At 41.2% G+C, this 24,316-nt stretch overlaps 1 protein-coding gene across 9 annotated transcripts in view; it reads right to left on the bottom strand.

Annotated features, from left to right (window-relative positions):
* Positions 1-2,453: 2,453 nt before the first annotated feature.
* Positions 2,454-24,316, bottom strand: part of ENOX2 (ecto-NOX disulfide-thiol exchanger 2) — a 325,393-nt gene continuing 303,530 nt past the window's right edge. For 8 of the 9 annotated variants that reach the window (XM_079765264.1, XM_079765262.1, XM_079765266.1 and 5 more), the window contains 5 exons: positions 17,603-17,784; positions 15,544-15,651; positions 10,417-10,525; positions 6,519-6,604; positions 2,454-3,950 (listed from right to left, as the gene is read on the bottom strand). In XM_079765264.1, the coding sequence (XP_079621390.1) occupies positions 3,819-3,950; positions 6,519-6,604; positions 10,417-10,525; positions 15,544-15,651; positions 17,603-17,784 (617 nt within the window). In that variant the 3' untranslated portion in view covers positions 2,454-3,818. The remainder of the gene's footprint in view (positions 3,951-6,518; positions 6,605-10,416; positions 10,526-15,543; positions 15,652-17,602; positions 17,785-24,316) is intronic. The other variant, XM_079765265.1, reaches the window with a different exon arrangement.

The following is a 24,316-nucleotide window of genomic DNA, read 5'->3' as shown; positions in this document are numbered from 1 at the left end:
CCTGGGAGGGGCCGGGCCACGCCCCCCTGGTGGCCGATCGCCCCCCGGGACCACTGGGAGGGGTGGGAGTGGCCTGCCACGCCCCCCAGGTGTCCGATCGCCCCCCGTGACCCCCGGGAGGGGCGGGAGGGGCCCAGCCACGCCCCCCGGCTGGCCGATTGCCCCAGGCACCCCCGGGAGCTGTGGCATGGGCCCAGCCACGCCCCCCGGGGTGCCGATGGGCCCGGCCATGTCCCCCAGGGTGCCGATCACCCCAGGCACCCCTGGGAGCGGTGGCATGGGCCCGGCCACTGGGCACCGCCATCTTGATCTTCTCAATGGCGGATATGCCACCAGGAGTCCCGCCCCCCAGCCTCCTGCCGGCCCAATCGTGGGCATAGCGGAGGTGCGGTCAATTTGCATGTTTCTCTATTATAAGGTAAGATATATATCCCGAGGGGGTCCCAGATTGGAGAGGGTGCAGGCTGGGCTGAGGGGACCCCGTCCATATACAAATTTCATGCACCGTGCCTCTAGCATATATATATATGCTAGAGGCACGGTGCATGAAATTTGTGCACTGGTAGGGTCCCTAGTGGCTGCTGGCTGGGTACTCCATCCCTTCCCCAGGCCACCTGCCACCCCCAGGGCCTCCCTCCCTTCCTCTGGTCACCTGCTGCTGCTGTTACCACCACCACCATTGCTGCTGCTGGCCAGGGCCTCCCTCCCTTCCCCTGGCTGGCCCCGCTCCCTGGTCGAACTCCCAGACAACTCCAGGTTGAGGAGAAAATTTGCATACTATGTCTTTATTATATAGGATATATAAAACAAAGAAAAATAGATGCTGAAAAAGCATTTGATAAAATGCAGCACCCATTTATGATAAAATCCCTCAGAAAAGTGGGAATAGAAGAATCATACCTCAGCATAATAAAGGCCATATATGACAAATCTGCAGCCAACAACATTCTCAATGGGCAAAAACTAAAAGCATTTCTCTTAAGATCAGGAAAAAGATAGGGATGTCTGCTTTCACCACACTTATTCAACACAGCACTGGAAGTCTTAGTCACACCAATCAGATAAGAAGAAGAAATAAAAGGTATCCACATTGGAAAGGAGGAAGTAAAACTGTCATTATTCACAGATGATGTGATATTGTACATAGAAAACCCTAAGGACTCCACCAAAAAGCTATAAGATCTAATAAATGGATTCACAAAAGTAGCAGGCAGGATACAAAATTAATATTCAGAAATCAGTGGCATTTCTATACACCAATAATGAAGTATCAGAAAGAGAAACTAAGAAAAGAATCCCATTTACTAATTCAACAACAACAAAAAATAAGGTACATAGGAATAAATTTAACCAAGGAGATAAAAGACCTGTACTTGGAAAACTATAGGACATTGAAGAAAGAAATTTTGGAAGATAAAAAGAAGTGGAAGTATATACTGTGTTCATGGATTGGAAGAATTAATATCATTAAAATGTCCATACTACCCAAAGCAATCTATAGGTTCAATGAAATTCCTATAAAAATAGTAATAGAGAATGTTTCACACATCTAGAACAAATATATCCTAAGAATTCTGAAACACCAATTTGAAATAATATATGCACCTCTATATTCATAGCAGTATTATTTACAATAGCTAATATCTTGAAAAAGCCTGTGTTCATCAGTAGATGAGTGGATAAAAAGGCTGTTGTACAATGGAATAGTATGCGGCCATAAAAAGCAAGGAAACCTTACCTTTTGCAACAGAATGAATGTACCTGGGAATTATTTTGCTAAGTGAAATAAGACTGTCAGAGAAAAACAAATACCATATGACGTCACTTATATGTGGAATCTAATTAAGAAAATAAACTGAAGAGCAAATAGAAACAGAGGCATGGATACATGGAATAAAGGTGAGGGAGACTGGATAAAAGAATGTGAAGGGATTAGCCAAAGAAAACCCATAGACTCAGACAACAGTGTGGTGATGGCCAGAGGGAAGGAAGGGGGCGAGGTTTGAGTGGAGGTGGGCAAAGGGGTGGGGAATGGGGACATCTGTAATAGTGTCAACAATAAAAATAAAGTTAAAATATCTTTTAAGCATGTGTAAACATGAAATAATTGATAAGTGGCAAATTTCCCTTGAGTTCATAGATATTGTTAAAATAATACATTCCAGGACCCTTTAGACAGATGGATAAAAGCCTTCTGTAGTATTGATGACAGAGATGCTTAAGTGAGGAAGCTAGTGTAAAAATAAACCTAGTTTCCTGCTGGTGCAACAGCTGGGTGCTTAAGGGTGAAGCCAGCTTCAGCATGAATGGGCTGTCATGGAACCCTATTTCTAGTTGTCAAGGCAGCAAGTTTAGCATCTTCTTCCAACATCCTGGTAACTGAAAGGAAGAAACCGAAATGATTTACTGAAGGATTTCTCAGAGAGCAAGTAATTCAAAACAGAATACCAAAGTGAGTTATAAAAAATGAATATTTATCTTTCAAAAATACAACTTTGAACACTACTGACATCTCATTTACAAAGTATTTTCCTGAAATACTCTTCATCGGCTTTGCTTACTTAGTACATTCAGTTATTTTGAATCAAAGCTCAAGGGAGGGCATGCTTATGTTCTTATAAGCACCACCAATACCAAAAAAGAAAAGATCATCTATGCCTCAGGATATTAGCTTCAAATCCTTATTTTCCCCTTTCTCTTCCACCAAGCAGGACCTCCTGACTGGTCCACCCACACTGACATTGCAATATGGAGGTATTCCTGACACTTCAGGTGGAGCTGACCTATTTGCAGGAAGCCTCACACACACTGGCCCAGTATTCATTCATTACCAAGAGTTTTCTACTAATACTCTTATCAACTCTTTGAAAACATTCAGCATGAAGTAAACATAGTATTTACAGCAGTAAACACTTTGCAATTCAACGCAATGACAGTAGAAGAAAAGGGACCAACAGATTCTGTACGAAGGCCAGAGGGAAAACATATTAAAATAAATCCCTTTTGCTAATGTGTGTGTGCACATGCGTACATGCACACACGTGTTTTAACTTATAGAAAACTAAACATTCCCTCCTTTAAAAGCAGACTATTTACAGGGTGATTCTAAATAGCACATACACATGCCAGTCATACTGGAGACTTGCTTTCTGCACATACATGGAGATTTGTGGTTTTTTAAAAATTCTGAAATAAACATTTTACTTGCTATATTAGAGAAAATAAGTTTGGAACAGTTGTCAACTTTTGTTTGACAGTAATTTGCAAAAGCCACATATCATGCTTTGTCTTTTAAAAGGTGAACCTGGTCAAAACCTTCTAGAAGACTGATATGTTATTCACTTACTAGGGATTGGAAAGACAACATCAGTTATGGAGTATCTAGTGCTCCTCACATTCCTCTCACCAGTAGCAACATTAATGTGAAGAGAACTTTTGAAACACAAACCACGCACAAATCATCAAAATATTTCAGTTAACAGTGTTTAAAAAAATACCGAAGTCTACAACAGTAGTACAGACATCGAAAACACCCCAAATACTCTTTAGCCTCAGGCCTTTTACAATACTACTAATAAAAAAGACAATTGACAGAAAGGGAGAAAGTTACAGCACTTGAGGTTTGAGTAAATTTCTTTTTAGGGCCTGTAGCTTGAGGTGCTGCTCTAGGATCCTTATTTTAAGTCAAAATAGATTCTAGGAATGAATGAACAAATTTAAAGCAATTTCCACTGGAAACCATTGAAAATACAAATCACTTTCTAAACTTGTCCAACACACATTTATTTTCAGGATCCCAGGTTGTTAGGTAGATGAATTTAGGTCAGTTTCAAGCCCTCAAAGCCACAGAACTTCCATCTCTTCTCTAGACTGGCTCCAACTCCAGTCATTTCTTGCTTGAAGGTATGCTGAAGTCTGCTCATGAGACATTCCACATCACTGGTGCAGATCTGTGGGGAAGAGAGCACATCTCTATTCAAAACCAATTTTACCTTCCTAATCTGGTTCTTTCCCCCTCAATGTTGCTTACTTTAGGATGCTGATGCGTACATGTACATTGGAGTGGGGTTGACCTTGTCCCCCTCCTTATAGATGTGTATGTGTTGGGTGAGTGGCTTCTGGATGGCAGCCTTCTTCTGTTGTGACCACTAGACATTTACTGAGCTTTCTTTTTGTTTATGCATTTCATAACTGCTTTACTAAATAAAGCATAAAGTATAATTCACATACAATAAATTCACTTATTTCACATATTGGTTGATGAGTTTTAGTAAATTTATACTATTGTATAAATTTTTATATAATTTACAATTTTATATTTGTACCACCACTTTTTTATCCACTCATCTATTGATGGGCACTTGGGTTGCTTCCATATCTTGGCTATTGTAAATAATGCTGCAATGAACATAAGGGTGCATATATTATTATGAATTAGTGTTTTGAGTTTATTCAGATATATACCCAGAAGTGGAATGACTGGGTCATAGGGCAGTTCCATTTTTATTTTTTTCAGGAACCTCCATAATATTTTCCAAATCTGAGATTTCTGTTGGAAAAAGCTGGTATCAGTCATAATGGAGAGGCTTGTGTTTTTAATCAGCTGAATGGCAGCAGATCAATGTTAGTGATGCTATATGCAGGCCTACGAAGCTGCAAAGCCTTTTGGGAAGGGAGTGAAGCATAAATGGCTGCCACCAGACCAGAATTCTCCATACATGCATTGGTTCACAAAGGAAAAGTGAACTCATTCTGTGTATTGTCCCCCTCTCCCATCTCTCTCTCTCTCTCTCTCTCTCTCTCTCTCTCTCTCTCTCTCACACACACACACACACACACACACACACACACATTCACTCACATCAGTATAAAATCAAATCTGTGGACCCCTTAAGGGCTTGCTTGACATGGTCATGGTCATCTTTAAGCTGGTAGCAACATTCCTAACTGTGAACCTGGGCACTAGGGCTTGACAGAAAAGCAGCAGGGAATCCTTATAGAAACCCCAAATTGCCACCACACTATATATTCCTGGAGCTAGAGGGAGGGTCCTCCTCAGTTCTGTTGGTACCACTGTAGGCTCTCTTTGGGAGGGCCTGGCATTACTCTGGCAGGAAGCTGCTCAGGAGGACCTGGGTCTGGATAGGAGGGAGATCAAGTTTTCTTCCCAGTGCTAGTAGTAGACTGTATTCCAGTTAAGTGAAATCACATTGTGAAGTATCATATAGATACTTCAGAAAACACAAATACTTAATGTTTACTCATACATACATATGATATAGGTGAGGCATATGTATAGAAAAGGGTCTGAAATAAAGATATGCCAAACTGTTAATAGTGGTTATCCTTGAGGGGTTGGGTTGTGAATAACTTTCCTTTTACTATATTTCTATATGAATTACATTTTTAGGTAATATGTATGCATTATTTTTACAATTTAAAAAAAGAACCAGATCATTTGTACTGATATATAGTTCAATTTTATACCACTTCAACTGACCACTTGGTCCTGGTGCTCACATTCCACCCCTCCTTTCACTGCCAAATGGGCCATTTAATTGCAGAATAGCATCATTTCCCAGAGAGTAATGAGGGGAGAGCAAGCTAGAAATGAAACAAATGCCACGAGGAAGATGTATCATCATAGCTAGATTCCCAAATGGGCCAGTGCCTCTGTTAGAGCACATATGCCTAAATGACTTAACATTTTGGACATCCAAGTGCAGGAGTCTGCATTCCAATGGCACTTCTCAAAAGGCCTGGATCCTGTGAAATAGTGTGTATAATCAATGAGCAGGTTTAACTGAATGCTGCTTCTGAAAAAAAAAAATCTATCACGAGTTTATTTATCCTAAGGAGTCAAGAGTTCCCTCTTCCTTCAGTAAGGCATCCTTGACCTTCTAGGGAACTAGCACTTACTCTTGCTCCTGATGCTTTGTGAGTTCCTCCACAGGATGTCATCCAGGGAATGAAGAAGCCTATGAGATTGGCTGTGAGCAAATATTTAGTCTGTGTTACAGACTTATTGTTCCATGTTTTGTTGTTTTGCCCCTGCCTTGATTGCTTCAACATAGACAATGGCAGTGGTGATGGTGATGGTTGGGGAGGTGGTTGGAGTAAGACTTCCAATTTGGAAAATTAACATTTGTTCATTGTTATAGGCCCAGGGCAAAAGATTGATTTGTGAGACATATTGGTTAATTTATAGCTTATAGTAAATTAAGAGAAAGGACATTAATTCTTTTAAGGTGTATCTTGGAAGTTGGGTGGCCAACTCATTCAGGATTTCCCCAGTTTTAGCATTGGAAGTCCCAAGTCCCAGGAAACCCTTCAGTCCCAAGCAAACAGAGATAGATGGTCACCCTACTTGCCAGAATGAGGCTCCACAATGAATCACAGTGATAGAATAGGTGAGAGACATTTCCTTAGAGCAATTACTAATGACTTATGTATGCTTGAAGAGAGTAAGTTCCCCTTTTCACAAAGAACTCTACATCCCATTCCAGGCTCCCACATACCTTATTATCTAGACGATGCAAGTAGGAACAGATGTATTCAATGCTTGCTCCAAATGGGTGAACATGAAGGAATGTGGAGATAATTCCTATAAAGACAATACCATGGAGGTTACACTTGAGATGCCACATGATAATGTATAGCAAGAGCTAACTTATTATGTACAACAAGCATGTCAAACTCGTGAGTTACAATAACTATGTACTGGGCACTATTCTAAGTTTACATCTATTTTACTCATTTAATCTTTACAACAACCTGTGAGATAGGTATTACCATCCCCATTTCATAGATGAGGAGACACTGAGGCACAGAAAATTTAAGCAATTTGCCCAAGGTCATACAGCTCGTAAGTGGCAGGGTTGGTGTTTGAACCCAGACAATCACTCTTAACATACTGCCTCTCACTACACTATATAACGTGTAGAAAAGCTGGCATTTGAGAATTAATTTCCATCATTTTTGATGGCTAAAGATGACCTGAGTTCTACATTTTACAAGGAACTTAGAATTTTACAATGAATTTAGATTTGCTGAGTTTTTAAAGTTCCTCTGCACAGTCTTTAAATTGGACTGTAGCCTCTTCTGCATTAATAATGTCTTATTGTGGTAGAAGTACTTTGCCTGGCTACAGTGTGCCTCTCACAAGAGAATTTGCTGATTATATTTGAGTTTTATTCTGTGATTATCTCCATAAGAAAAGTCAAACTTTTTTTTTCTGCTCAAGTGATCATTAACATTTTGTTTGTGTTCAAAGCCCTGAATCTCTGAATTCTCATGGCAGTTTATAGCTTCCAGGAATGGTCATAATTTCTACTCAGCATAACTATGGGGTGATTGGCAGTTATACATACTGTCTTGATTGTTCTGTCCACTAGGTTAATTGCTCTAATATTCCTTTTGTTCAAAAGTCTACTATTTCTTTCTTTACATTTTTTAAAATTTACCTCCTTTTACAAGATCTTAGATATCTCAAATAGATCCAGCCTTGAATTTACTGAAAACTGCCAGGAAATAAAAGCTAAATATGATTCAGTTTACAAACTGCAACTTATCTGTCCCTTTTAGAGATTGACAAAGAATATCATAAGTTTAAATTGTAGTTTGAAGTTCAAATTAGTTTTTTGTGAAAATCCTCCGAGTATTAGATGTCATAGGAATAGGTTGGGGGATCTAGAAGTAACTGATGGTAGGGCTCAAAATCTGTTCAAAATAGATGTTATTACTTTATAACACTCCTTTATTCTTCAATGACAAGGCAAATTGAATTTATAAACACTGACTCAAGCTGAGAAACTTAAATTCTGAAGAAGACAGCTCATGTTCAAAGGAATTCTAGATGCTTTGGTGAAGATAGGCTGTCAAATGCCAAAAAACAACTCCATGGGTTTCAAAACACTGAGCAGTTTTTGTTGGTTCATACCCAAAGAAACAATTTAAAAAATAGATTTTCCATTTTCCCTGTCAGCCCAAGACTTCTTTAGAAAAACAAAACAAGAAACACTTATCTTAAGAATCTTTGTTTCTAGAATTATCCATTTACAGAAGCTTCCTCCTACCCCTAGCTTTTCTCTGACTGGTCTCCCAGTTGCCATGCCAATTTGTTAAAGAACTTTGAGTTGGAAAATGAAAATAAATTGTCACTTTTCTCGAAGGCGCAATGGCAGATCCCCCAGCACATCTTTATTAACATATCAAATTGTTAAATCCGAGTATAATATCCATTACCAAAGGAGGCAGATATTTTAAAAATATGCAGAAGCCAATCAGTGTGAAGAACTTTTGTGATAGGGGTGGGGCTATTGTGTAGCTCAGCTTCCTAGAAGGCAGCTAGGATTATCTGCTGAGGCCCTAGATCAGCCTCTTTTAAATGACAAAATATTTCATTGGACCTCAATCTGCCACTGTTCTCCAAATGGAATTTAAGTAAATAAGCATTTGTGAATAGTGATGTTAAGTGCAAAATGGTTCACATTTATTAAGGTCTTAATATGGGCTGGGTACTATGTAAACTGATTTAGATGAAATGTTGTATTTAATACTCACAGCTGCCCTTTGAAATAGGTAATATTATTATGCCCATTTTGCAGATAGAAGAAATAAAGATCAGGATGGAAATGGTGGAGTCAAAACAGGAAGCCAGGTCTGTTTGATTCCTTAACGATTTGTGCTATCTTGCCTCTTTGAATGAATCCTATATAATAAAAGGCTAATATGCAAATAGACTGAACAGCAGAACAACCGAACAACCGGTAGCTATGACGTGCGCTGACCACCAGGGGGCATGCGCGGAACATGGCGGGCATTGGCAGCAGGCAGCAGAGCACGGGACATGGCAGCGTCAGCCACGGCGGGATGGTGGAGCAGGTGAACAGGAGGGCGCCAGATGAAGGCAGGGCATCAGTTGCTGTCATTGGGGTGAGTCTCTGGTGGTTACTGAAAATTCTTTGCTCCCACTTGCCACTATCCTGCCAGGCGCTTGAACCTGCTGCTGGCGTTGGCCCCACTCACACCTGCTGATGGCATTGGAGTTGCCACTCACACCCTCTGCTGGTGCCCGGCGCCAGCCCTGGTGGCTCAGTGCCATCAGCAGGTGCAAGTGGCGGCTGCAGGCCCCAATTGCCCCTGAGGGCTTCTCCACCTCCCCCTACTCCTGAGGGGCAATTGGGGCAGCAGCCACCACTCGCACCCACTGACGACGATGCCCCCACTCGCATCCGCTGCTGGCGCTGGCTCCAACCACTCTGCACTATCTGCGCATGGGAGCGGCGGCAGTGGGAGCAGGGCTGCCAGCAGACAGGGGACTGGGAGCCATGGCAGGAGGGGCCAGGCGGGGGCATGGAGGATGGGCCGAGACCCGCCCCTGTGCCCACTGCAGCCTTGCCATCCACAGTTCCTTTCAAGGTGCACAAATTCGTGCACTGGGCCCCTAGTTTCTATATAACGAGAGCAATTCTAACATTTATTGCATCTTAGTCCACTAGTGTCCAACACTTACAGACAGCCTTTTGAGTCATCTGCCTGTAACCTGGAAAACTTAAGAGAGGTATTGTAGAGAGCGCCTGGGAAGGCACATGAGCATTTCTTTAATTACTGTCAGCTGAATCCAGTGGTGTTGGCAGAGCCACATCCTGGAAACACACCTTGCCAGAGGCAGGAGTGTTGTTAGCTTGACCTTCAGCCCAGGTGCCAGGGGGTGAGTTTCGTTATCTAAATCCAGCCAAGCACCAGTAATGAATACGACTTGGGCCCACCTAAGAATGCACATAATCTCCTTTGTCTTGACATTTAGTAAAACTTCCTGGTTTTTGCTGTATAAAATAAACATGCTGTATTGGCTCTGGGTCCCTGTCTCTCCATCAGAGGACAGTGGGCCCATCCAGTCATAGCTTTCCCTACTATATTTGTGTCTGTCTCTTTCATTTTCTCAATTCCCTGTCACCCCTACTCAGGAACCAGACCACTCTCTAGCTGCGCTGGACGCAGAAAAGGGAGAATATTTATAAGGTACACACTTCCTCTGGAGGCTTACCTGGAAAAGCTCTCTGCTATGCAGTGTCTGCACTGTCCCTTGACTAGAACTTGGAAAGTCTCAGCTAACCTTGCATAGAGATTTTAAAAAATCTACAATATGTTTCTCTAGTGGACCCCCTATTGGCATAGTGCTTATACCTTCACACTTGATGTGGCAGTGGCCACAAAAAGCTTGAAGAGGGCTGGGAGCTGCTGTTACCATTTTTTATTGAAACCTGTACTTGTTCTTATCCAGTAGTCTTCAGAACTCTGGGTTCTTGCACTGTCATGCTTCATAAATGCGTGGTGTGTGCTTATTCATCTTATGCAAACCCATTCTCCCCTGCACTCTAAACATTGTATGTGTGTGTTTGTTAGCTTCCTTACCCACTAGCAGTGCTTCACGTTCAGATTTGATAGGACTGCTGTTCAGGGTCTTCTCAATAGGGTAGTCACTATCCTGGCTCGATGCACACAGTCTAGAAGCACAGTTTTCCTGTGGAAATAATATGCTTCCTGAGTCAGTTCACCTTATTTGATAACAGGCTTGATTTCAATTACACAACAGGAAACTTTTGTAACACAGCACCCTAAAAGCAATACTGTCCCATTTTGATTATTGAGTGGGAAGAAGGAAAACAGCATAAATTACAAAACCATCCCAGATAATCTAAAGCTCCTTTATACTATGGCTTCATAAAGGAGTGGAAAAAAATTAGACATTCATCTTTACCAGTTTTAGTTTTCTGCCTTCATCATTCACTCTATACAAGTATCTGGAGGACCAGACTCAACATTTACTGTTTCCTAGATGCCAGACACTATTAGGCATGCATTATGACAATTCTACAAATGAGAAAAGTGGGGCTCAGATAAATTAGGTAAATAGGTAAATTGCCTAAGATCACATTACTAGGAAGTGTTAGCCTAGATTTCATCCCAACCCATCCATTGTTAAAAGGACCATTTTTTTTTCTTATTTTAGGTCCACATTCTGCTAAAGGTAAGTCCCATCTCTGAATGGAGAATCTACAATTTAGCTAATCCAGTTGCAGGTAATCAACTTTTGGCTTTTAAACTAAAACACAGAGTATTTATTGACTATCATCTCTCTCTCTCTCTCTCTCTCTCTCTCTCTCTCTCTCTCTCTATCTCTCTCTCGGACATTATCAGTTAGGATATTCCTGACTTGACAGCAAGAAATGGCCATGACTAAAAATATCATTACTTAGTGGCATTCTTTACTGTTGCAAGTTTTCTTTTTCTGAGCACAGCAGGCAAGTTTCTTAAGAGATATTCGTAAAATTCACGACAGGCATTAAAATTGAAAAATACCTCCAGATCTTTCATGGATCTTTCTTTCTCTCTTTGGGTACTGAGAATATCTTTTTTGTATTATAAATGTGAAAGAAAGCCTTCATAATAAGGAATAAAATAAATCACTGCTTCAATATCACTGCTATTGTAAAAGGAAATGCTGGGAATATGTACCTAGGGGAGATCGGGGTGGGAAGATCATGCCTGACTCAGATTATTTGTCACTTCTTCCCTTCCACAAGCCCTCAACACAGACAGATTTCCTTCTGTTTTCTTTAGAGATGTCTTCAAAGCTTCCAGGATGCTGCCCCTGAACAAAACAAATGTTCTATGCTGACAGGCATGTTGTTTTTTGGATTTACAGGCTTCCTGGCTGTAGTTAGACGGGAAACCTTTCTTGATGACCCACTCAATCTTTGGCCTTTAGAATACAACTCAGGCAGTAACTATCATGCCAAGTTTGATTTAGACTACTGGCTCACTTCTAAGCCATGGGCTGTACATCTGCTTCTAATCCTCTTAAAACATTAAATGATCTAGTAAGCCATTTCTTAAATGTGAGTGTTTAACAGATCCTGGGTGATTTAAGATATGAAGACATCCTGAGAAGTTCTAGCTTTCTTGAATAGAAATGTAGCCTTACTGAAACTTGACTTCAGTTTTATTATATAGCTGGCATTTAAAAAATTAGAAGGCATATTGAATGGATGCTTATCACCTTAAATTTTACTAGCAGATTGAAAGAGGTAGTTCTTTTTGTAGTAAAGCAGATATAAGTTACATTGTTATATTGCAAAACACTGACAATAAGTCACACTGTGGTTTACTGTCAAGCAACCCAAACAAAAACAAACAAACAAAAAAAATCCCTTCTCACCAGAACTTATTGCTTTCCTTTCAACCTAAAATTACTTTTGCAATCTAATGTGATGGTACTTTGCTTCCTAACCTAATTGTGTCAGGTTGAAATATTTGATCACAAATCAGCTTCCCAGAGAAGAACAGTTTATAATGAACTGTTATGACTTTTTCTGAAAGTAGTTTTACTTAAAAAAACAACAACAGGAAAAACATATTCTGACACATCTTCCTGATTATCAGTTGGATTTCTTTCCTTGTCCTCTTCAGCTTGTATATCATGGTGTACCCAGTTTCAGAATGGGAAACACTTAGACACATACAATACGGCAAATTTCTTCTATGTAATTTGACCTCTTGCCTCTTTAAATGAAATACTTTACAAAGCAGAAAGCTGTTTACAATAAATCACTAAAAATGCCCTTAAGTCAATTTGTGATGCCAATCTTAAAGGGTGATTTTAAGCATAATGCCACTAGCATAATCCCATGTCTATCTGTAGTCTTCTGCCTACATACTCCATTTTATGCAAAAAGAAAAACAGCTATGTTTCAGCTCTGGGACATTTTAGAAGCTCTGATAGTATAAGGAAAGTCCTGATAAATAGAGTTGCTTTGGTACTTTTCAATTAAAAGCTTAATAAATGAATTTCTCTGGGATTATGCTTGCTTCTTTAATAGCACCCACAAACTGGAAGGTGAGTTGATATTATGAAATAGATGAATTATGCCGAAACCGGTTTGGCTCAGTGGATAGAGTGTCGGTCTGCGGGCTGGAAGGTCCCAGGGTCAATTCTGGTCAAGGGCATGTACATTGGTTGCGGGCACATCCCCTGGTGGGCGGGTGTGCAGAAGGCAGCTGGTCGATGTCTCTCTCTCATTGATATTTCTAGCTCTCTATCCCTCTCCCTTCCTCTCTGTGAAAAATCAAAAATATATATCCTATCTAATAATAGAGTAAAATGTAAATTACCATCACTCCACTACGCCCACGATTGGGCAGTGGGAGGCTGGGGGGCGGGACTTGGGGTGGCCTATCCGGCCATTGAGAGGCACGGATCCGCTGCCACTGAGGGGGGCGGGACTCCCGCCCCCTGCGACTCTCAACGGCCAGATCGAGGCCAGATCCGCGGCCACTGAGGGGGGCTGCCGCGGACACCTGGCTACCCTGCCGTTGAGAGGCGCAGCTGGGTGTCCGCGGCAGCCCCCCTCAGCGGCCGTTGAGAGACGCAGGGGGCGGGAGTCCTGCCCCCTGCGCCTCTCAACAGCAGGGTAGCCCCCCTCAGCGGCCACGGACCATCAAAAGCGTGGGAGCTGGGTGCCTGTCCGCTCAGGCACCCAGCTCCCCGCGATCAAAAGCAAAAGTGTGGCAGCTGGATGCCTTTCCGCTCAAGCACCAGGCCTTTCAGAAGCCTCCGCCACGCTGGAGGCTTCTGAAAGGCCTGGTGCACCAGCGATCGAAAGTGAAAGCGTGGCAGCTGGATGCCTGTCCACTCAAACACCAGCAGGCAGGCACCCAGATCCCCGCGATCAAAAGCAAAAGCGTGGCAGCTGGATGCCTGTTCGCTCAGACACCAGGCCTTTCAGAAGCCTCCGCCACGCTGGAGGCTTCTGAAAGGCCTGGTGCACCAGCAGACAGGCACCCAACTCCCTGCGATCAAAAGGAAAAGCGTGGCAGCTGGATGCCTTTCCGCTCAGACACCAGGCCTTTCAGAAGCCTCCGCCACGCCGGAGGCTTCTGAAAGGCCTGGTGCACCAGCGATCGAAAGTGAAAGCGTGGCAGCTGGATGCCTGTCCACTCAGACACCAGCAGACAGGCACCCAGCTCCCCGCGATCAAAAGCAAAAGTGTGGCAGCTGGATGCCTTTCCGCTCAGACACCAGGCCTTTCAGAAGCCTCCGCCACGCTGGAGGCTTCTGAAAGGCCTGGTGCACTAGCGGACAGGCACCCAGCTCCCCGCGATCAAAAGCAAAAGCGTGTAGGGGACCCTACACATGCATGATTCAATCATGCACTGGGCCTCTAGTATATATATAAAGAAATAGATGAATTAAAAGCATATTGGCCGGGGGGGGGGGGGGTAGGGGTAAGGGAGGCTAGGGGAAGGTCAATTGGGAAAAAAGAAAAAAAGGAGACATATGTACTACCATTTGTAATACTTTAAACAATAAAAAAAGAAAAAAATTGAAAAAAAAAGCATATTGCAAATGGTATCCACAAGAAAACACTTTCAATCATTTGTTTCAACTACACCATGGTTGCCAGTTCTTAATGGTACTTTGTGGGAAGTCACTATGCTGGCACATGCACCCAGCGCACCTGTATGCATTGCATCTTTCGGAGCTGATATACAAAATAAAGAGCATAAGCTTTTGGGGATCTGTAGCATTGTTGATTTTTCACTCTTGATGTAAGATCATAATCTTCTCTTCCTTCTTTTTATTTTAATTTTTAAATATATTTTTATTGATTTCAGAGAGGAAGGAAGAGGAAGAGAGAGATAGAAACATCAATGATGAGAGAGAATCACTGATTGGCTGCCTCCTGCACACCCCCCCCCCACTGGGGATCGAGCCCGAAACCCGGGCATATGTCCTTGACCGGAATCGAACCTGGGACCCCCCAGTCCACAGACCAAAGCTTTATCCACCGAGCCAAAATGGCCAGGGCTTCTCTTCCTTCTAAGACATTAAAATCAGTCAATTCTGGTCAATGAGCCTTTTTTTTTTTTTTTCAGAGAATAACTTCAGGCATAAAAGAATGTTCAGGCAAAAAAGAAATTAGAAAGGTATGATGGAGACACCATTAGTAGACTTTATACATCCTTAAATAGACTGGTCACCTCATTTTTGGTTGTGATATATTAATTCATCCAAGTTTGACATGCTTGCACTAGATGGAGTGTCTGAAAAACAATGTCAGTGTTCTAGTTGCTCTGTGTTTCTTCCTTTAATGAAATGCTTAATTAAAGGTACTCTGTGTCACAGGAGTTTTCTCTGTTGTTATTTGCTTGACAAGATGAAGTGTGCACCCTGGTCTTGACAAGATGAGGTGTACACTGGTCTTTTCCAAGAGGGAATACTGAGGAATTTTAGGGATGTATTGATTTTTTATTCATTGAAAGTACACTCTCCAGAACCCTTTGAAATGTCAAGGACTCACATTTACTGGTAAAAGCAGAGCCCTTGATTCAAGAATTACCCTGGAGATGGGGCTTTTAATCCCCAATCAGCCCCACATTTCAAATATTTTCCTATTGCAGCAACTTCCAGGGCATTTTCATTGTCACTGGAAAGAAGTGAAATGGGCAAGGGAAAAGGTTCACTTAGGACTCATGTACCTTTTCTTTAAGATTTTCCAACATTTTTTCCACCTGTAACTTTTCATCTTTGATTTTTTCAAGTTCAGCATCTTTCCTTTTGTATTCCTCTTGGACTTTGAGTAGATGCTACAAGAAAAACCAAAGACAATCAAATCTTAAGAAGTCACACTTCACTTTAAACCTTGGCTGAAATTATACATTAGGCTGGTCTACCTCACTTTACACCAGCACACATAATCATTTCTCCGTGCAGAGATACTAAAGGGAAAATCAAGATACTTTTTACTTAAAATTATTTTTATTTGGCTCTGATGAACTTTCTTTGTTAATATTTTAGAGTCTGAGGAACTAACTGATCTAATCACTTAATTTTCCCATTCCTGCCAGGTGTAAGGGAAAAGTGCAGTTAATTCCGTGTGGACAACATCTTGATTGCTGTACACACCGAATTAGATGCTGGAAAGCATCCTTGCAAATAGCCATTTTCTAAGCCAAATTCAATCTCTTTGAGAAAAGTAGTAAAAAATCTAAATTTCAAAAATGTTAGTTTCCATAATGGTAGGCAAGGGGCTAGATTCATCATAATTTATGATTATAACATATACTAGCTATTTAGCATTTTACAGGTGCCAAGTATTGGGCAAAGGGTTTTACATGCATGATCTCATTTAAATCTCACCATTTTCTCATAATACATAATACTGAGGCTTAGAGAGGTTTAGTGGCTTGTCTAAGGTTATTCAGTGGCAAAGCTGGGATTTAGACCTAGGTTGCGTCAACCCTATATTCCATGCTTGCAATCCCCATATTAGACTATACATCATTTTTGGACAATATGGGCAAAATTTTATAATTGTTTACAAGGCTATTTTCTAATAAAAGTAACCAAAATGAGTGAAATTAATTTTTCAGTAGCTAGAGACCAAATTGTCTCACTGAGGTCTTTGAAGTGAGGAAATGAAAAAAAAAAATAGCTCATCATTTTAAAATTGCACTTAAATTGCAGAACTGTCCTTATGTGGAATGGTTTCAAAATCAAGGTAAGAGAAGAAAACAACAAGAACATGTTTCCAAAGTCTTGCTTTTCAGAGGCTTGCAAAAGACCATTGGAAGGGCTAAAAGACACAGTACAATGTACATTGTCAAAGTTCTTTGAAGTTTAGCTAAGGAGATGCAATTTTGGTGCAAAGATCTCTGATGTAATTTGCATGTTCTAATTGAACTCCATGGTGACAGTAAAAGAAAGGTAAGTGTTCCTTCACACATTTTGCTAATAGGAAAGGTGAAATATTAATGTGATATTGCTTGTCACACATGAAGACAATTATAGCATAATATATAGCAATACCGGAAAATACGGTAGTCCAATATATCTAATCCATTATATCTAATCCCATCAATATAGTCCAATATACTGTATTTTCTGGCATATAAAATGACTTTTTAACCCAGGAAAATCTTATACACCCAGTCGTCTTATACACCGGAAAGTACGGTACTTATGCAATTACAGTGAGATGCACTTATTTAGTTTACTTTTTATAATTGAAAAATGTGCAGGTAAACTCACTCACATAAATGACTGTGATAACAAAATAAAATAAAAGCAAATTTGTATTATATGCCTGAAGCACTGATACTAAAAACCCATAACACCTCTGCTTCTATCCAAATCAAGGTTAGGATTCCTGCCATTCCTTCTAAAAGGCTATATTTTTCAGCTTTGTTTCAACTAGATACTTACCCACCAGCACTTTTTCATAACTAAGTATCTGTGGTTCTTCTTAAGGACCCTGAGGCCCTTCCCAGAACTCAAAGTAGATTATGTTCAGTGTACGTAGTTTTATTATTTTTCACTGAATTCTCATTCTTTAAAAATTGGTGATCCATTGCTATCACTGTATTAGCAGAATATATCATTTACCACAACACATAATCCCTTCCTCACCTATGCCAGAGAACAGAACATCAAGAATTATAAGAGATTTGCTCTTCTATTTGCTCGCAGGGGACCCTTTTACATGTGAGGAGCTGGTGCTGTTTATTCAAAAGGTTCAGAAAACCAGAATTCATTTACCTGTTGCATTCCTTGCAGGGCTTGTTGCAGGAGTTTCAACTGTTGTTCCTTGTTTGGATCATCTTCTTTGTGGGCTTTGCCTTGTTCTTGCTTAAGTAGTTCTACTTCATTCCGATAAGCATCGAGCTGCCAACGGAGGCTGTCATTTTCTTCCTTCAGAGCTTCTGCCTGTGATACTAAGGCTAAACAATCAATTAAAAGTAGTGAAACCATATATCCATTCCGCCTCATCTTATTACCATGAAATTGACATGTATAAAAAGCCTCTCAATGAGAAACTTTGGGTCTGAGTTGGCCATGGCAGCAAGGGATGGACACAAGAGCACACAGGCCCATTTTTGCAAATGAACACAGGATTACAACACATGAAAGTTCTTATCATGCTTCATTTTCTTCACCCCAGTTATAACTAAGATATTTTCAGGTAACATCAGTTGCTTTTATTTGAATTGCACTAAATGATAGGAGTCCTGTAATAAGAATATATAGAGCAAAATGTTTTGAACTAATGATTGTCCACACAATATTTCTGCTGATAGTTGTTTTGAAAAAAATGTAGCCTTGACTGGTCCTACAGAGGAAAGGTAAATATGAAAACAAAGACATAAGACTTTGGTTTTTAGTATAGCTTAGATGTTGCCACTCCGTCCTAACAAGATGTAAAAAATGGAACAAACTGAAAACTCAACAGCTCTTCTTAGATTCATCAGGATAGTGAAGTAATAGGGCAAACTGCTACCCACAAAACTGGAGAGGGAGGTGAATACAGAGTATCTCAACTTACCAGACCAGAAACCCATGAACAAAAACCTCCACAGGAACCAGTGCCAAAGTAAGAAAATCTAAATTGGCAAATTGCTGGAGGCTCCACATGGACAAGTCTCAGACCTAAAATGTCAAGGGCAATTCAGTCATAGTGAGGTCCCTACACTTTTGTGAGCTTTATCTCCAGGAGCTCAACAAGATCCTCACAGTGAACAGCTGAGAAAAATCCCCTTGTACTTCCAGCCAGGTTTGGAGATAGAAACCATTTTGTACGATCAAACATTCTGTTCTGCTTAAAAAGGCCAGCCTTCAGAAGAAACTATTTTATCAGAGTCTAACTTGCTTGGGTTTTTCCAGAGCCTAAATCACCTGGGGAAGGAAAATATCCAACTCTAGCTCCCTCTGGTCATTCTGTCCTACCTAAGGGGGAAAAGAACCCCAAAACACTTGTAAAGTTCACAGTCCAGAGACAGAGGCTCACTAAAGGACTGAGACGTAATCTTAGGACTGTGGAATGCTTCTCCTCCCTCACTACTGCTGCACTACTAAAGTCCTATTTACTAGTACATCATGTCCAGATTTTTTAAAAAAGTACAAGGCATGCTAAAAGGTAAAAAACAAAATTGTAAGAGACTAAACTGGGATCAGAATCAGAGTCAGATATAGCAGGAAAGTTGGAATTATCAGACCTTGAATTTAAAACAACTAATATTAGTATGCTAGGCTTTAATGGAAAAAAGTAAATAACATGAAAAAAAGATGGCTAATGTAAGCAGAGTATTGGAAATTCTAAGGAAGACTCAAATAGAAATCTAGGAATAAAAAGACATCATAACAGAAATGAAAAATGCCTTCAACAGGTTTATTAATAGACCTGTGGAAAAAAATCTCTGAGCTTGAGAAGATGACAATAGGAACTGACTAAACTGAAAAGCAAAGAAGAAAAAAAAAACCCCAATCAGAATATCCAAGAACTGTGGGACAACTAACTACAAAAGATGTAGCATACATGTAATGAGAATATCAAAAGGAAAAGAAATAAAGGAACAAAGCAATATTTGAAGCAATAATGACCGAAAATTTCCCCAAATTAATGTCAGACACCAAACCACAGAGATCAAATAGGATAAATGCCAAAAAAATTAGACCTGAACAGATACCTCATCAAAGATATACCAAAGTCAAGTAAGTGTCATCATATGTCATATGTCATTAGAGAATTACAATTTAAAACAATGTAATATCACTACACACCTAATAGAATTGCCAAAATCCAAAACAAAGACAATGCCAAGTGCTGGTGAGGACGTGGAGCAAACAGGAACTCCATTGCTGGTGAGAATGCAAAATGGTGCAGCCGCTTTGGAAAACAGTTTGGCAGTTCTTTTTATTTTAATTTAAATCTTTATTGTTCATATTATTACAGATGTACCTCTTCCCCCGCCCCCCAATAGCTCCCCTCCACCCAGTTCCCACCCCACCCCAGGCCCTCACCACCCTACTGTCCACGCCCATGGGTACTGCATACATGCGTATAAGATCTTTGTCCCATCTCTTCTCCCACCCACCCCCCCCACTTTCCCCAGAGAAATGTCAGTCTGCTCCATTTCCATGCCCATGATTCTATTACATTTACCAGTTTACTCTGTTTATCAGATTTTTCATTCATTTGATTTTTAGATTCACTTGTTGATAGATATGTACTTGTCACTTTTATTGTTCATAATTTTTATCTTTACCTTTTTCTTCTTCCTCTTCTTAAAGAATACCCTTCAGCATTTCATATAATACTGGTTTGGTGGTGATGAACTCCTTTAGCTTTTTCTTATCTGTGAAGCTCTTTATCTGAGCTTTAATTCTAAATGATAGCTTTGCTGGGTAGAGTAGTCTTGGTTGTAGGTTCTTGCTATTTATCACTTTGAATATTTCTTGCCACTCTCTTCTGGCCTACATAGTTTCTGTTGAGAAATCAGCTGACAATTGTATGGGTACTCCCTTGTATGTAACTGTTTTTCTCATGCTGCTTTTAAGATTCTCTCTCTGTCTTTTGCCCTTGGCATTTTAATTATGATGTGTCTTGGTGTGGTCCTCTTTGGATTCCTCTCGTTTGGGGTTCTCTGTGCTTCCTGGGGTTGTAAGTCAATTTCTTTCACCAGGTAGGGGAAGTTTTCTGTCATTATTTCTTCAAATAGGTTTTCAATATCTTGCTCTCTCTTTTCTTCTGGCACCCCCATAATTCGGATGTTGGTATGCTTAAAGTTGTCCCAGAGGCTCCTTACACTATTTTCATATTTTGTGATTCATTTTTCTTTTTGCTCTTCCAGTTGGGTGTTTTGCTTCCAAGTATTTCAATTCTTTGACTTGATTCTTGGGATCCTCTAGTCTACTGTTGAATCTCTATATATTATTCTTTATTTCAGTAAGTGTATGCTTAATTTCTGACTGGTCCTTTTCCATTTTTTTTTGGGGGGGGGGCATTTTCACTAAGATCCTTGAAGGTCTTATCAAGTTCCTCAGAGGTTTCTAGAAGAGTCTTGAGTAAACTTATAACCGTGGTTTTGAACTCTATATCCAGTCATTTGCTTTCCTCCATTTCTTTCATTTGTGACCTGTTTCTTTGTCTTTGCATTTTGGCTGCTTCCCTGTGTTAAAGAGTGGCTTTGTGTGCTAGGTGTCCTATAGGGCCCAGTGGCTCAGCCTCCCCAATCACCTGAGGTGGACACTCTTGGTGCAGCCCTTTGTGGGCTGTGTGCACAGTCTTGTTGTAGTTAAGCCTTGATTGCTGTTGGTATCACTGGGAGGAATTTACCTCCAGGCCAATTGGCTGTGAGGACCAGCTGTGACTACAGTGGGAGAGCTGCTATGCAGGAGACACCCTTATGAGGCAGGACTTGCTTCAGTGGGGCTTTGGTGCTCACTGAGTCTGCCCCTTGAGTGTGTCGCTTATGGATGTGAAGAGTTGTAATCTGGTATGGTCTCACACTGACCACTGGGTACACTGGCTCTTGGATCTCCAAGGAGGTGCAAAGTCAGCCACTGCCTGGGGCCACCCAGCAGGAGCTACAGACAGATCTGCGATTCCTCCTCCTTGTATGGAGTTTGGAAGTGCCCAGATGAGGCCCAACTATGAAGAAAGGCAGGCTACTGCAGTGCTGGCCTTTGCCTTCTTTTGATAGCTTTGGGGCTCCCTGACTGAGATGCAGTTTGACAGGTTTTAGGCTCAGAAAGGACTGGCCATTCATATGCAAAAGCCACTGCGCACAGCTTGGGTGGGGTTGTAAAATGGATGGGGCAGGGTCTCAGGGAATCTCCAGGGCAGAGCAAACAGCAATGGCTGCTAGTCAGCCCTGTACTAGGGAGGTCCCAGCACAGGAACAATGACTGCTGTGAGCACCTCTGTCTGGAAGAAAGCCGCCCCCGCATTCCTGCCCCTATGCCAGACAGTCCAATTTCTCCCTGTATGTGTCTGGGTCCCCCAAAGTCTCGCCCAGCACTAGAGCTCAGCGCAAGCAGGAGCTTGTATCTCCCTCCCGATTAAAAAAGCAGCATACCTGGGTGCCAGCCTGTGCTGCACCTCCACACCTCCTACCAGTCTCAGTGTGCTTTCTTCTTTACTTCTAGTTGTACTTCCACTCAGCCAGTTTTCCCATGGTTCTGGATGATAGTTGTTCTGTTTTTAGTTGTAATTTTGATATGGTTGTGGGAGGCAGCAAGTAGAGGTGTTTACCTATGCCACCATCTTGGTTGATCTCTCCTTGGTAGTTCTTAGAAAATTAAAAGTACTCTTATATATGATCCAGCAATAATTTTCCTTGGTATTTACTTAAGTGAACTGAAAACTTATGTCTCTACAAAAACCTGCACATGGATTTTATAGTAGCTTTATTCATAATTGCCAAAACTTGGAAACAACCACAATATTCTTTAGTAGGTGAGTGGATAAACTAACTGTGGTATATCCAATGTACTATTATTCATGAAAAGACCTGGAGAATGCATAAATGCATATTATTTAGTAAAAGAAACCAATGAAAATGGCTACACACTGTATGATTCCAACTATATGACATTCTGGAGAAGGCAAAACTATGCGTACAGTATAAAAAAATCAGTGGTTTCGAGGAGTTAGAGGGGGAAGGGAAGGATAAACAGTCAGAGCACAGAGGATTTTAGGGCAGTGAAACTATTCGGTATGATACTACAATGGTGGATACATATATTTTGAGCATTTGTCCAAATACATACAAGGGAAAACTCCAAGAGTGAACTCTAATGCAAACTATGGACTTTGGGTGATAATGATGTATACATTGATTGTAACAAATGTACTCCTGTGGTGCAGGATGTCAATAGTGGGGGCACCTGTATAGGGGGCAAAGGGTGCTTGGGAACTCTGTACTTCCTGTTCAATTTTGTTGTGAACCTAAAACTGCTCTAAAATTTAAAGTTTATTAATTTTAAAAACACCTAAGACACATGGGGAAACCTAGGTTAAGTTTAATTATTTATGGTTCTGGAACATTTTTCAAGGTCAAAAATCATAAGAGCTATTTCAAAAATATTTAATCAGATGATTTCTTTCACTCACCAAACATTTGTTGAGTACCTTTCATGTTCCAGGCTTATAACTATGGTAATAGATGCGATTCCACTAATCTCTATTGTTTACACTCCAAATTAATGGAAAAATTTATAGTTTATTCCTTTTATGATTCCTACACAGCATAGGCCCAGAAAAGAGACATTATCAAAATGGATCAAAATTACAAATTTATATATTCTATATACATAAAACCCTATAATGCAAATAGACTGAACAGTGGAACAACCAAACAACTGGTTGCTATGATGTGTGCTGATCACCAGGGGGCACATGTGGAACATGGCAGGCGTCAGCCGCAGCAGGATGGTGGAGCAGGTGAACAGGGGCACCAGACCAAGGCAGGGCACCAGTCGCTGTCATCGGGGTGAGCCTATGGTGGTTACTGAAAATTCTTTGCTGCCAGCGCCTCGCTCTGGTCCCAATTGCTTAGCGCTGTCAGCAGGTGCGAGTGGCAGCTGCTGGCCCCAATGGCCTCTGAGGGCTTCTCCACCTCCCCCTGCTCCTGAGGGGCGATCAGGGCTGGCAGCTGCCACTCGCACTGGCTGCTGGTGCTGGCGCCGCTAGCACCCACTTCTGGTGCCAGCCCCAATCGCTCCACACTGTCAGGGAGCAGCGGTGGCGGGAGTGGGGCTGCTGGCAGACAGAAGACAGGGGCCGTGGTGGGAGCGGCTGGGCGGGGACATGGAGGATGGGCCGAGATCCGCCCCTGTGCCCACCACAGCCTCATGGCCCACAGTTCCTTTCAAGGTGCATGAATTCGAGCACTGGGTCCCTAGTTAGTTAAATGTATAAGAATGTTAAAAGGCAATTTGACAAAGGTGGGGATTTTGTCAGCTACCTATGGGAAGTGACTTTGGGTAGAAAAAAGTAAAAGAAAGTAATGAAAATCAAATCTTCAAGATTATTAGTTATAAATGGTGGAACAAGAGTTTTCTAAAGGGATTCCAAAGACTCATATTCTATACCATAAACGGAAAGAAGTTGTGCTTTACCAAGATTAAATATATAGAAGAAAGCCATATTCTGAGGGTAAAACATTCATCATTCCTAAAAGGAAGCTGTCTCTTAGGGAGTTGCTAGGTTTAATTCAATGCCTTTAACTAGAGGGTCTTTCTAAAACAATCAGGTACTGATGTAGGATGATGTTATCAGATTGTCTGTCCAAAGCAAAGAATGCCCATGTAATAGGAAGGGCCTGGTGAGAAATATTTTCTGGTAGTGTTGAGACATGCTCTCAGTGTCCACATTTGTTTTCTGTGTATTGCCACAAAATTATCCTGATATGCCTCTTTTAAAACTAATATTTTGTTTAAAAAATTATAAGACATTTGGCATGACACATTCAA

Source organism: Cnephaeus nilssonii (assembly GCF_951640355.1).
Source record: "Cnephaeus nilssonii genome assembly, chromosome: X".
Lineage (NCBI taxonomy): Eukaryota > Metazoa > Chordata > Mammalia > Chiroptera > Vespertilionidae > Cnephaeus > Cnephaeus nilssonii.
Note: the sequence above shows the minus strand (reverse complement) of the source record. Positions and strands in the feature narration are given on the sequence as shown.